The 14,660-nt window shown below is 43.8% G+C and overlaps 1 protein-coding gene across 6 annotated transcripts in view; it reads left to right on the top strand.

Annotated features, from left to right (window-relative positions):
• AGTPBP1 (ATP/GTP binding carboxypeptidase 1) overlaps positions 1 to 14,660 on the top strand; it is a 220,094-nt gene that overhangs the window by 164,503 nt on the left and 40,931 nt on the right. For 3 of the 6 annotated variants that reach the window (XM_045882327.3, XM_045882324.3, XM_045882325.3), the window contains one exon: positions 401 to 1,118. The exons of 2 other annotated variants lie outside the window; for them this stretch is intronic. Coding sequence is in view for 3 of the 4 variants with exons in the window: in XM_045882324.3 (XP_045738280.1) it covers positions 401 to 578 (178 nt within the window). In the remaining variant the exon portion in view is untranslated. Of the gene's footprint in view, positions 1 to 350; positions 1,119 to 14,660 lie in introns of those variants that run through there. One more of the 6 variants, XM_064579824.1, reaches the window with a different exon arrangement.

Genomic DNA, 14,660 nt, shown 5'->3' with positions numbered 1-14,660 from the left:
CCCTAAATACTGCAGTTTCTTATAATGGATGAATTAATAAGATAAAGCTTATTGAAATGGTCTGTTCCTTTTTAGTGATTAAGATAGAACTTTTAATCCTGCAAATTGTTGAAGTCCTTGAAAAAAGCAACCTAATAGGGGAGTCTCTTGTTTTTTATAGCTCTCTAATTGTAGGGTATATGTTGACAGCCTTGTCATATGATTAATACTTAGCATTTCACCCTTTATGGCCTCAACTGTTATAAATCTCTTAACTTTTTCATTTGGATAACATTTTTAAAGCTAATCAAACTACTTACGTTATTTTGAAATCAAAGTTAACCCAATGTGGTCAAATTACCTTATGTTAGAACCTTAGGATCTAATGAAGTCTCGTGTGCTCTCTGTGCTCTGGCCACAGCCCTACCACTTACGTTTTGGATGAAGATGAGCCTCGATTCCTTGAAGAAGTGGATTACAGTGCAGAAAGTAATGACGACTTAGATACTGAATTGGCGGAAAACGTAGGAGATTATGAACCTTCTGCTCAGGAAGAAGTACTTTCTGATTCTGAATTGTCAAGAGCATACCTACCTTAAACCTTCTGCCATCTCTTGAAAGTGCAAAAAAGAAAGGAAATATCTTCTTTTTTCTTACACAGGAAGTTTGAGAGAAATGAGTTAATAGCTGACTCAAGAAAGACAAAAAGTAACTTGGGCCTGTTTGGTTTCAAGACAATAAATATGTTATTAATTCATGATAAAATTGGCACTTGTTTTATTTTAGATATTCAGTGCACTTGATATGGCATTGAATGATCAAATGTTGGATTTTTTTTAAAACCTGAGTATCATTGCATGAATTTTTATCTTCTTATGGTTATATCCTGCATCAAATGGATACATTTTGAAGTGTGTGAGAATATAAAATCTGAATCCCGAGTTGTTAAAAACAAATGCGTATGTACATGGATTTCTTTAGCTGTGACTGTGTAGGGTGGGTAGACATTGAACGTAAGACTGTGCTTCAGAATCATGTTACCTGTGGACTTGTGACTGAAATAACCCAGAGTTTGCCTTGAAAGCGTTACGTTCTCCACTTACCAAATTAAACAAATAAAAGCTATATTAAATGTTGAATTCATTTCGTCGTCCTTTTTAACCAGCTCAGATTATTTGGTTTATAGAATCTTTGTGAGAATATTATAAAAATCCAACATCCAAACACATTGATAAAAATTTGTAAAACAGAAAAAAAAAGTGCTGAATTTACTGGTTCTAAGCTTTTTATGGTATAGGTATACCTCTCTCTGTCGTAAAGCATATATTATAGCAGCTCTTTTCTCTAAAACTGTGTCTCTTGGTTGCCTCTAAACTGTTTATCACGATAGTTTGTTCAGCTTGAAAAATGCAGTGAGGATACGATCTCGTGTTAAATGTGTATCTGTATATTAAGCGTATTTAGCATTTCCTGAGTTGTGTGATGCTGTTAGACGCACTGACCCTGGCATCTGTGTCTCGATGACTACAGTGACTGTAAACCATTTCTTGCACTGTCATCTTTCTGGTTTAAGCTGCCCTGCTGCAGGAACGACTTTGTCTTCAAATAGAATAAAACTGGTTCAGCGGCTTTGGATAAGTGCCCTACAAACTAAGTTTCTGTTGTAATAAAACAAATCCAAAAGAGATACCTCATTAACAGATTCTTGCGAGGACTCTTGTGCTTAGGTTTGGGTACATTATCTTTGCTTATTCCTGATTAGAATTTTTTAAATATTTTTTTTTAAACCTATAATGAAAAGAAATGATAAAATGTATTTCAGATTTTTGCATTTTCCAAACCAGTAATTTTCACTGTATCATTTGAGGCATTTTCTCCATGGTGTAGCTTATTTTTGATGTCCTAGGAACTATGTTTAAAAACATAGTATGGGGCAATTGATAGAGTTCTTTTTCTCTTAGTAGCCTAATTCTTATTAATCTCAGAAAATAAAGACTAGATTGTGAGGATTTGACAGTCCTCTTAGTGTGTGGTGAGCTAATTTGGGAAAGATCAGGATACTTTAAAATATTACTAAATAATTTATCTAATAATTCATAAAGTTATTTATTTTTATTTATATATTTCATATATAAAATAATTACATATTTAATTATGATTTTTTCAGAGAGTGGATTATGGAGCCACTATGTCTGTATGTAAATTTTTACTGATTCTTATAAAACTAGAAATTAAAACACAAGATATCCATGTATGAGAAGCAATTACAGGTACTGTAGTGTGCAGATAACTCAAAATTTCAATTTATTATGTTGGCAGTGTAAAAATCCCTTATTGTGTACTATTCCAATATTTCATATTGATGACGTACATCTTTTAGTATATGTTACAAACCTGAATATGCCTTTTATTAAATCATTATTCACAAGGTTGAAGAGAAAGTCTTTTATGGTTAGGAAATGATTTTTTCTTTAATAAATAGCTTTGGAGAAATAAGAATTTCAAATCCTAACTTTCTGAATTAGTGGGTAAAACTAGGTGTCATTGGCTATTAGTAGCTAAAATTGCCCTAAATTTTATCTCTGGCTATTTCTTTTCAGGATTTTCAAAGAATGATTGAGATGCCTTCAGTGCCATAGCCCTGAAAAAGTAATGTGTAGCTGACAAACTGAGTTTAATGATAGAGCTTAGGTTGATTTAATTTGCCTTGTGTTTGGAACTGCGAATTTCTTAAAAGTGGTTTTGGTGCGATCCAGTGGTTCTCGTACTGTGTTGTGTGCATCAGAATCACCTGGAGGACTTGCTTCCCAAATCAGAGATTGCTGATACGATGTGGCTCTGGGCGGGGCCCCAAATGTGCATTTCTTAAAAATTCTCAGGTGGTAATGATGCAGGAACCACGCTAGGAGAACCACTGTCTGATCTGATGTGCTCTTGCAGCCTCGTTTCCTAGGAGTCACAGGACCTGTGAACTGGAAATCAGCACCAAGGGATGGTCTAGATCAAACTCAGGTGTAGAATCAAGACAGTAGACACACGGAGATCGAGTGCAGTCACTGGGGCACTTGAGGCAGAGCCAGGGTTTCAGCCCACGTCTGCAGACGACTGGCCTTGTGTTCTTGCCTCAAAAGGAGATGCCGTCCTTGGCCTTTCTGCAAAGAGTAAGGAATGTGAAAAGCTTGAGGGTCTCTCTGGAGTTTGTGAAATTTATTCAGGCAAGGCAGAGTGTAAAAACCTGTGGTTCACATCGGCTTTTCCTTTTTTGCTGTCATACTATTGTTGGGAGACAGGGTTAAGTATCTTTCTTACTCAGTTCCTGCCACGTCTGCCAGTGGTGTGTAGTATTCAGAAACATGGACATTTGTTTGAATCCTAATTACAAATAAGTAACCTGGAGTTCCACTTCAGATAGCGCACTAACAGCTACATTTCAAATATCCAACTGAAGATGACCATATTATTATAAGCACTAAAATGGATAATGTAATAAATGTACTAATGGAATTGTCTTTGTGCATGATCCAGAAATAAATGACACTAATGAAACCATAAATGTATCTTTATAAATCTTTTTGTTTTCCTATATGTACATTTTTTAAAAAGATTTTATTTGAGAGAGAGAGAGCACAAGACGGGGGAGGGTCAGAGGGAGAAGCAGACTCCCCGCTGAGTGGGGAGCCTGATGCAGGACTTGATTCTGGGACCCTGGGATCATGACCTGAGCCAAAGGCAGATGCTTAACCCACTGAGCCACCCAGGCACCCTTCCTGTATGTACTTTGTTATAAAGTATTAATTGAAAATCCATGAATTCAGTGAAGCAGCTGCATGTAAGCCCTAGGTCTCTCCACTTGGAAAAACCTAGTGAAGCAATGTTTTAATTGAAAAACCATTCTACTTTATCCATAAGAATATTCTTATTAATATTAAGCAAATATTTTTCTGGCTAAAGCACATTTGAATTCCTGCACAGAAAAAGGGAAACTCAGAAGAAAGTCTCATTTTCTTTATGAGAATTCATGTTTTGAGCGTTCTGTTCCTGGAATGTCAAATTTCAGTTGTTTTCCACCATTAATGATATCTATAAAGCCTTTGTACTTACCTATACGGGGCTGATCGTTAGGGCCTTCTCTTTCTAGACCCTGAGCAGTAACTTAGGCCTGTCTCCCCTCCTTCCATCTCATAGCCTTCCTTAAACTTCAAGCCCTTTTGATTTCCTGGCACCTTTTATGAGCTCTTGGGCTTCAGAGTATGGCTGGTTATTGGGGTCATTGAGTAATTAAACTTTTCAATTTGAAGTTGATGAATAGGCAGGACCTAAATCCAAATGAATGGGCCTCCTGTGGTGGCGTTTTGAGGCATTGTGCAGGCCAGCTGGGGTGACGTTTTGGAATCTGGGGCGTGGCTGATGCTGCCAAGAACTGAAGTGATCTCTCCCTGGGCAGTTGCGTGCGTGCATACTCACAAGTCCCTGCAGAGCGGGGGTGGACTTGTGGTGCCCTTCTATTTGCAAACCCAGACAACTTGGGAGATTTAGCTCCAGATACTCAGAAGGTAAACCTTATAGGTAAACTGTATAGGTAGGTTACTTCTTTATAGTAACAAATGTGGGACTGTCCCTTTCCAAGATGTCCTGATGGGATGCCAAGTGAATATGAGGTGAGCAATAACAAAAATCTGGTCAGAGGAATTAGGATGCTGGTTTTCCAAACATTTTTAACATGCTCTTAAGCCACATAAAGAGCTGCGATGAATGGCAGATGGGAAGAAATTATGGAAGACAAGGATGGTTGTTATTGAAAATTAAAATAGAAAAGGCTAGAGTTTAATAAATACAAGTAAAGTCTGCACCTTTGAAAGTAGATGGGCTTCTCTGTAGCTGTTCCTCTAGCTGACAGTATAATTAAATAGGGAATTTTAAGACTGGAAACTTATCTTCATGTTCACTGCTAAATAGTTACTAAAGTCAAGTTACATACTCTCTTTGCAAAAATGTCTTGACTCTTACTATTTATCTTTTCTCCCATGTCATTGATATGATTGCTTTTCCTCCCTGTTTTCCTCATGTTAATTCTTAGAAATGTTTGACATTTCATCTATTTTTCTTTTCGAATGTGGGCACTTGAAACAGTGAACGAATTGTATAATTTCATATAAAAAGATAAATTTCAAAATCTGAAAAGATATCTTTTAAAGGATTATAATCTGTATTTAACGCAGAGAGAGGAGTGTCCAGTGCACACCTACTTTTGTCACCCTTTATGTCTGCCTCCCGAACGGCTACACGAGGTGAATATCAAAAACTAAACCACCATTCTCACATGCGAAAATCCAGATCGATTACAGGACGGAGCGGACATGAGCATGTTTGCTTCCTGACTATCCATTCTTCCCTTTGCCCTAACCCATGTTCAAGACCTGTGTGTTCTGAGGTCAGCACCTTTCCCTGGGACTTCAGGAGTGGGCCACGTGAGCTGAGCCCATCGGCACGTGCCACCTGCCCATCAGCCCATCACAAGGATGGTCAGGTAGGCATGTGATCCAAGCGACCCCAAACAGAGCAAATGTCAGGACTTCGGATGGTCATGCTAGGACAGAGGCCCTTCCTCGAGAAGGAAGGATGTAGCTAGCCGTTGCTGACCTCCGTACAACCCCAAGAGGAGAACATGCCCATGACGAGCCAGTGTTGAAGGAACAGAGCCAAAATGTTGAGAGAAACTGGGTCCTTTTATCATTGGAGCTTCGTATGAAGCTTTTTTTTTTTTTTAAGATTTTATTTATTTATTTGAGAGAGAGGATGAGAGGAGAGAGAGAGCACATGAGTCGGGGGAGGGTCAGAGGGAGAAGCAGACTCCCTGCCGAGCAGGGAGCCCGATGCAGGACTCCATCCAGGGACTCCAGGATCATGACCTGAGCCGAAGGCAGTCGCTTAACCAACTGAGCCACCCAGGCGCCCCGTATGAAGCTTTCTGTGAAACCTTGAATTGGACAGTTACATTGTTCAAGCTATTTAAATTGAATTTTACTGGCGAAGGTATATCTTACACAGGGATGTCCGAGACGTATCTGAAAACAGGCAACCTTTCGTGTCCGTCCTGGGAGGGGTGGCCCTGCCCAAAGCACACATCCACAGAGCGGTTAAAAGAGACCATTTCTCTTACCCAAAGGGACACTCTGGAAAGGCAAAAACAGCTGTCCTCTCAAACGTGTCAGACTTGGTTGTTTTTATTTTATGTCCTCCTCTAGAAAGGTTTACTGGGCCAGAAATGAGCCATATTTTCGTCATCCTGCTGTAAACTTAGGAATCATTTCCTCCAATTATGAGACTTATCATTGGTTTGTTCAGAGGTAGTATTAGCCCAAGAGCTGACTTTTCAGCATCTTGAAAGCTCTCCGTTGTAGATTGTGTAGAGAACACAAATGTGAAATATTAACATTGAAAGGGAGTGCCTCTGTAATGGTGCATCATTATAAGATGGACCCAGAGAGGAAGCTGAGAGGGATCAGAGATCCCTTTGTTGAGTTACATCAGTTAGGCCAGTGAGCAAATATAATGGGATGAGGTTTCAGTATTATTTAGTTATCAGGCTCGAAGCTATTTCTATCCCCCCACTGATTGGAACTACAAATCCCTGCCTTATATCCACACAGGATTCATATATAAAGAGCGTGTAAATAGCCCTTGAAAGTTTAGGAAGTACTTTCCTACAAGTTATCTCATGTGAGCATCACAAAAACACTATTAATAAGCAGATATCGTTAGTATTTCCACTGACTGCATGAGGCTTAGGGCATAGGCCTCACCCAGGCTAGCTGGTACGTAGCAGAGCCAGGGCACGCGCCCGGGCGTTGGGCCCTCTGGTGCCATTCCTGCGAGTGAGTTTGGTAAACAGTTTGATGATTTTGAAAACATAGGCAACTGTTTATCAGGACACACCATAGTGTCCCTACGGAGGGTGGGAGAGCTAAACCTGACAGTATTGTGTGTTGAGCACTCTCCTGGGGGCTTTGTGAAAATGATCTTGACGGAAACATTTTCTCTCATATTTTCCAAATCACTATTTTTATGGATGGTTGGGTAGACGGTGGTGCATCCAGTTTTTGTGTCTAACCATTTTGTGTGTGCCTTCTTCTTTTTTTTTTTTTTTAAGGAAAGAGACCCTTGAGTCTTTTTTATCTTATGTTTAACAAAATAGGTAATGGTTTGGTTTTTTCTCCGTCTTTTCTGATTTCTCTTAAGGCTTGGAAAGGCTGCTTTTATAGCCATGATGGTAAGGGAAAAGTACATTTTGTCTGATAGACTTAACCTAAAATAAATTTTGCTTCACTTTCTTTAAAGAATTTCCATTTTTATTGGGAAGAGAGTTTATTCTGTAGCTTCATTATCACTTTAATTGGCAGGGCCAAGAAATCAGTTTTAGAAATAAGCCCACAATGATCTGTTTTCTAGATTCAATTTTATTTAGAGGAACATAATCTTTTTTATAATACAAAATAAGAGTAAGATGACCTAAATGCCCTGACTTTGGATTTGTACTCGTGTCTGATCACCTTTTTGGCAAAATTTTTATGGAGACTTTTTTTTTTTAAGATTTTATTTATTTGAGAGAGAGAGAGAGAGATCACATGAGAGTGGCGAGGGTCAGAGGGAGAAGCAGACTCCCCGCTGAGCAGGGAGCCCGATGGGGGACTCCATCCCAGGACTCCAGGATCATGACCTGAGCCGAAGGCAGTCGCTTGTTGTTGATTAAGCTAAGCAAGCTTATTTAATCGTCCTCAAAGTTGTACAGTTCTAAGGGTGTGAGTGCAGTTGTTAGTAGCTGGGAAACTGAGTAACGGCCTCTGTGACCTTTCTAACAAGGTGCACATTTCATAACCGATAGGTTTCAAGAAAGGCTTATGGACGTGGGCCTGCCATTTTGCTTATTACCCCCAGGAACAGGTGCTGTGGAGCACATAAGTCCAAGCTTAGGAGCCTCACTGACTCGGGAGCTGTAGCAGGATGGCCTCAGTACCATCCATTTCACTTCTCAGGAGTAGCTCTTGTCTGTGTGGTTCCCCCATCTCAGGCATCCCTGTAGCCAAGAACAATGGAATTCAGATAGTAGTTCAGCCAGTGTACGGTCCAGTCCCCCAATTATAGCTGTCAAACCTTTGTTGTTGTTAGGAGAAAATAGAAGCAAAACTGTCCTGTTGGTGTGATTGGAATGAAGAGAATTATTAATTGGGACCGAGAAAAACAATAGCAAATATATGGTTCTAAAATAAATATCTCCCATGCTACTTGTGTATAAATCTGGAGGTTGGGTTGTGAGTGTTCATTCCCTCTTGGGCGAGGTGCCATACCTTCCAGCATGTCCTTTCCCATCCTTTCCCTGGAAGGCACCTGCCTGGGGTGCACTGAACATGTAGTGTTGGGGCGGGCGGGGGGGACTCTCTGTGCAGAGACCAGCCGTGGACTCTGTACCTGATCACTGTGCAGATGCGTTCTGTGGGCATCCTGGGGTGGAGGGAGTGTTGAAACGTGGTAAGTCCAGGCAGCCAGTCCCCAAATCCCAAGCCAACCCCGGGCTCTGTACTTACTTCCCTGTTCCTTCTCACCCTAAACAAGTTTAACATGTGGCTCCTGCTGATCAGATATTTTCTGTTTTTCTTCCCCCCCCTTCCTTGTTCTTTATTCTTTATCCCATAAGAGCTTTCTGCCTTCTGCCTTTTTTTGCAGTTCACCAAACAGAGACTGTCCGCTCCATGAAGTGTTGGTATCACCTAAATTGTCTTCTTGAGTTATTCAGTAACAGCAGTCCCGCATGGGTGGGAAGGTTTGGAGGGCTCGGGGAGGAGAATCAGTGGGTGATCCAGCGGGCAGTGACAAGGCAGCACCTCCCAGAGCGGGAGCCAGCCCCATGCCCCCAGAATGGACGTGTTGGCGTTATATACTAATGTCAGCTTGTACAGGACCAGCCTCTCTAGGCTTAGCGAGGTGAGAAGTTGTTTCAAAAATTGTGTCATTTTATAGGTCCACACGGGAAGACAACAGGTAAAAGCTAGACATAACAAGACTTTACTTTCTTCGTATGGTAATAATTAAATAGTGCCCAGCACATGTCAGAGCCACCTGCCTCGGAACTGACAAGGGCAGAATTAACACCCAGAGGCGAAAATCTACTGTAGGTCTCTGGAATGCTTGTTTTCATTTTTTTTTTTTTTTAAGATTTTATTTATTCATCTGAGACACAGAGACACAGAGAGCATGAGCAGGGAGAGAGGCAAAGGGAGAGGGAGAAGCAGGCTCCCCGCTGAGCCAGGAGTCCGATGCGGGGCTCGATTCCAGGACCCTGGGAGCATGACCTGAGCCGAAGGCAGACGCTTAACCATCTGAGCCACCCAGGTGCCGCGTTTTCATTTTTAACCTCTCCCTGACCAGCACCACCCACATGTTCTCCCGCCTTCCCCAGTATGTTTGCTTTGTGGTCCCAGTTTGAGAACCCTGGAATCTCATTAGCATGGATTCTTTCAAATTATCTTTGTTCGAAGGGAGAGAGGATGTCCTTTCATGGGAAAGGTCAACCTTTCTAATTTGCAATTAGTTTGCAGTCGGTGAAAGATTTAATGTCCATTTAATTAATTCACCAAATATTACTGTCACAGCTTGTGATGTTCTGGGGGCCCAAAGTAGTAGTAACAACCTGTTGGCTGAAGGAAAATGGTGCACCTCAGGAGTTTAGTCTGCTCAATTCCCGCAAGATAATAGTACGTGTTTATGATGGAGAGAGGGAAGGAAAGCAAGAGATATTCTATAGTATTTTTTTTTCCCCCTATGGTCTTTATACCTTGCTTAAAATTGCCTCCTCACGTTGTATCAAAAATGTCCCTAGACTTCTTGGAAATCGGGGACACTTTAGTCAATGAACTGCTAGAAGGCCGAACTCCAGAGATCTTAGTACCTAATTCAGCCTTTGCATCTCTTATCAGGCCCAGGTCCCTAGTTTGTTGTCTTTATTGATGAAACCGATTGCAATATCCCCGGATAAATGAGTGTTTCCCTTCATCCGGTTCTCCCTGGGAGGGGTTCAGAGCCTGGTGTGGGCTTGGGAAGTCACTCATATTATTGTGTAAGTGGAATCTGAAGTGAATAAACTGTGGGACAAGATGTCCTTCCATAGGTCGGCTTTTCTAATTTGGAATTAGTTTGCAGTGGGTAGAGGATTTAATGTCTGTTTAATTAATCCACCCTATATTACTGTCACAGCTTGTGAGGTTATAGAGGCCCAAATTTGTAGGGTGTCAAGCACAAAGCCCAGCACAAAATAACAGCTCAAAAAATAGCATAACTCTGTGGGTGGTGGCCCATTTGACTCCATTTCATTTACTCTACTTAGTATTTCAGAATTTTTCCATCTTGGCCCTCATAGGTCATCCAGTCCCACTCTTGTTTAGATGAAGAAATTCATCCAGGAAAGGTTAAGTGACTTGCCTGAGGCCACCCAGCTTTCTGACTGCTTCTTGAACCCCCCGCCCCAATCCTTTCTGATGTGTACCTTCTGCTGGCACATGCTTTTAAACTGAGCAGAACCGACTCTAATTTCAGACTTGTTTCATATTCTGTTGACAATTACATTGCCCATCTTGCCATTTATAGCTTTGACTTTATAGCTTTGGGAAGCACCTTAAAATATAATTGCAAATGCTCTACCCTATCCAAATGTGCACGCTCGGTGCCTAATAATGAGGCTCTTAAGTGGTGGCATAGGAGAACAGCAAGATGATAGCTCATGTGAAATGAGGAATCTGGGCAAATGGGATTTGGTAATGGAGTTCTTAGTGACTCCAGTTTTCTGATCATTGGTCCGCGGTTATGTTGGCACATTTTGTATTTTGAAAGGCACAAAATGTCAGGTCATTGCCCAAATACTGGTTAAGATTTTGATTATTTTGCAGAATTGTAACAAAGTACCTCAGGACTGACTTTTCATTTTCAAAGCTTTCTGTTTGATGTTTCTGTCTTTTGTTTACAAGTGGTACTTGCTATTGTTTGTAGATCTAGCAAAAAAACAAGTTTTTCTCTCCTATTGCCTCAGTGGTTTAATTTGCTCTATTCTTGGAGTGGAAGTCCTAGCTGCCCTTGGACTTGAGACACGTGTGACATTGGCCTATGTGTTTGGCAGCTCTTAATTGAGAGCATTCATTCATTCATTCATTCGTCAGACTTCTTGCGGGTACTGATGTGCACGGCAGCAGAGGGGGTGAAAGGTACACAAAAGCCAGTAAGACGTGGTCCTTGCCCTCAGAGAGCTCGAGTCTCGTGGAGGAGAAAGGCCTGGTTTCAATAAACAGCATTGATGTAAGGCAGAACATGATGCCAGGACAAGGGACACCACGCCAAGGGGTCACAAGGGACTGACTCATCCCCAGGTGGGCCTCTGGGAAAGGAGTCATGATGTGAGTCCCAGCTGGACCTCAAGGAATGGTGGGGATTATGAAACGTGGAAATGGGAATTGGCAGCAGGGGGCAGATAGAGAGCTGGTGAGCAGGGTCGGCATTCTGGGCAGAGGGAACAAGGTGAGAGAGGGTGGAGGTTGGTTGGCAGCTGGGAAGAGGGAGGCAGAGGTCTGGTCACAGAGGGCCTTGGAAGCTCTGCTATGGAATCCATACCGTAGGTCAGTGGGAAGCTACAGATGGATCTTGAGCAAGGAAGTAAGAGGAGTCGCTTTAAGTTTTAGAAAGATAAAAAGTGATCAGAAGGGTATAATCCCCTGATTTCACTTTTGGATCCAACAACCAATCCAATGGGGTTTCTTAGGTTTGCCTCTCACTCCCTACTTTGGGGATGAGTTTGTCTCTGACTCCCAGCTCCCTCTGGCCACAAGCTGCCCCTTGGAACAAGCCTCTCAAAAGCCCTCGGAGATGAGCGCCAGCCTCCCTCTGAGCCAGGCCTGTTGCCCCTGCTATAGCCCGGAGGGAACGTGGATAATGATAATCACACCAAAGTTACTCCTGCTTCTCGAATCTCATAAGCTCATGCAAAATAGGAATCTTGAGGCTTCAGCTAAGGATTCCAGGCTAGATCAATGTTGGCACAGAATGAAGTTCCCCTAAGGCTAACAGGTCTTACAGAAATTGACAAATAATCCTCCTGCTCACCTGGAGCTGCAAACAAATTCCTGATGAACGAATTTGCTGAGCAAATCCTTAAGGGGAGCGAGCTTTGGGAAGTGGACAGAACTGAACTGGGGGGAGCCAGCTGGTCTACTCAATGCACCTTGGTCAAACCTTCAGCAAATAGCCCATCTCCTTGAAATTCAGCTTCTTCGTCTATAACGTCAAATATTGAGAGATCCTATGTTCCTCAGCTCTTGATTCGATGATTTGGCCCAACTTTATCTGTTAAAACATGTATCAGATAGGTTTCTCTGGTTTTTATTACATGTGTAATGGAAAGTACTTGAAGCAATCACGTTAACTTTGACACTTTGATAAATTCATGGCACGTATAGACACTTCCTACCAGTAGTTCTAATGGGGTGGAAAGTGACCGCTCCTCCCCCTCTGGACCTAGTGGGATCATTATGCAGACATTCGTGCCCCCTCCACTTCCCACTGTAGGCCAGTGGCTTCCCCACCCCATTGAAGCTGGTCTTCCCATGGGATTTGCTTTGGACTCTGACACAGAACTGGAGGTTGAGGCGAGGATTAATTAAAGAAACAAATGTCAAGTATTGTAAGCAATACTGTGGCTTGTTATTGTTATTGCTAGTCTCACATTGAACTTGGGTCTCTCTCTCTCAGACACAAAATCTAGAAGCCCTCTTAGTGGGACTGGGAGGAAAATGTTGGATTAACATCTGTGGGTTGACTAGGCAGGACAGACGAGGCCTCACACTCCTTTTGGATGAGGGGAAGACAGAAAAGGGAGAGGTGGGGAGGGAAGGGGGAGAGAGGGAGGGAAGACACGAAGGAGGAAGAGTTAGCGTGTCCATCCCTTACATCTGCCTTTTTGTTTCGGGCCGGGCTCCATTGCCCAGGAAAATCTAGGAGGGAAATCTGGGAGGTGGGCTGCCTCCTCTCTGTCCCACCAGGGGGACCGTTGGGGGTCTTGGTCCCCCAGTTGGTCAGCCCCTGCCGTGCCCTCTGCGGGCTCATCGGGCACCGGCGAGAGCCTGCTCTGTGTACTGCTGAGGCTTCAGGAAAGTGTGTGAATGCCCTGCAGGTGCGGAGGAGAAGGAAGGTGGGGGAAAACCACGCCAAGCCACCGGTCTACCACCCCCACGTCCTGGGGCTGAGCAAGGGGCGGCTCTCCTGGGTGGTCCTTCCAAGGGCGACCCATAGTGGGGGTGCCTGCCCTTCCTGGACCCCCCCAGGCCTCCCCCACATAGTCTGGCTCCCCTGTCCTGCAGTGATGCCACCCTGTGCCCAGAGTGAGGAACTCCGGCTCCCCCGGATTCTCGGGTACCTTCAGGGTTCTCCGCTCTGGGGCGTAGATGTTGACTGAATTTTGAGTGGAGCAGGAGAAGCTCTGGTTCTGGCCAGGGGGTGGGCTGGGGGGAGGGCAGGGACTCAGCTCCGGGTGGGGCTCTCGGCCCCGAAAGACCCAAAGACAAACACCGCGGCCACTTCGCCCTGGAGACCACCCATCGGGCCCGTGATGCAGGTGCTTGCCTCCGAGTACAGCGACTTTGGCCATTTTTCCTGAGAAAAATTATTGTCTTTAGAAGGAATTTCCTTATTACCCATGTTATTTGAACAAATGGTGCCAGTTTTATAAATTTTTTTCCTCATCTGAAGGTTTCTAGCTTATCTCCTTTTAAGAGATGTGTGTGGTGTGTGTGTGTGTGTGAGTGTGTGTGTGTGTGTGTGGTGCTGAGGTGTGTGGTGCTGAGGTGTGTGTGTGGTGCTGGTGTGTGTGTGGTGCTGAGGTGTGTGTGTGTGGTGCTGAGGTGTGTGTGTGGTGCTGAGGTGTGTGTGGTGCTGGTGTGTGTGTGGTGCTGAGATGTGTGTGTGTGTGGTGCTGAGGTGTGTGGTGTGTGTGTGTGGTGCTGAGGTGTGTGTGTATTGCTGAGGTGTGTGTGTGGTGCTGAGGTGTGTGTGGTGCTGAGGTGTGTGTGTGTGGTGCTGAGGTGTGTGTGTGGTGCTGAGGTGTGTGTGGTGCTGAGGTGTGTGTGTGTGGTGCTGAGGTGTGTGGTGTGTGTGTGTGTGTGGTGCTGAGGTGTGTGGTGTGTGTGTGTGTGAGTGTGTGTGTGTGTGTGTGTGGTGCTGAGGTGTGTGGTGCTGAGGTGTGTGTGTGGTGCTGGTGTGTGTGTGGTGCTGAGGTGTGTGGTGTGTGAGTGTGTGTGTGTGTGTGTGGTGCTGAGGTGTGTGGTGCTGAGGTGTGTGTGTGGTGCTGGTGTGTGTGTGGTGCTGAGGTGTGTGGTGCTGAGGTGTGTGTGTGGTGCTGGTGTGTGTATGGTGCTGAGGTGTGTGTGTGTGTGGTGCTGAGGTGTGTGGTGTGTGTGTGTGTGTGGTGCTGAGGTGTGTGGTGTGTGTGTGTTTGTGGTGCTGAGGTGTGTGTGTGGTGCTGAGGTGTGTGTGGTGCTGAGGTGTGTGTTTGTATTGCTGAGGTGTGTGTGTGTGTGTGTGGTGCTGAGGTGTGTCTGTGTGGTGCTGAGGTGTGTGTGTGTGTGGTGCTGAGGTGTGTGTGGTGCTGG

The sequence above is a fragment of the Mirounga angustirostris genome, unplaced genomic scaffold, assembly GCF_029215605.1.
Source record: "Mirounga angustirostris isolate CCGP_5_RB_7025 unplaced genomic scaffold, mMirAng1.0.hap1 SCAF_15, whole genome shotgun sequence".
NCBI classification, from domain to species: Eukaryota; Metazoa; Chordata; class Mammalia; order Carnivora; family Phocidae; genus Mirounga; species Mirounga angustirostris.
Note: the sequence above shows the minus strand (reverse complement) of the source record. Positions and strands in the feature narration are given on the sequence as shown.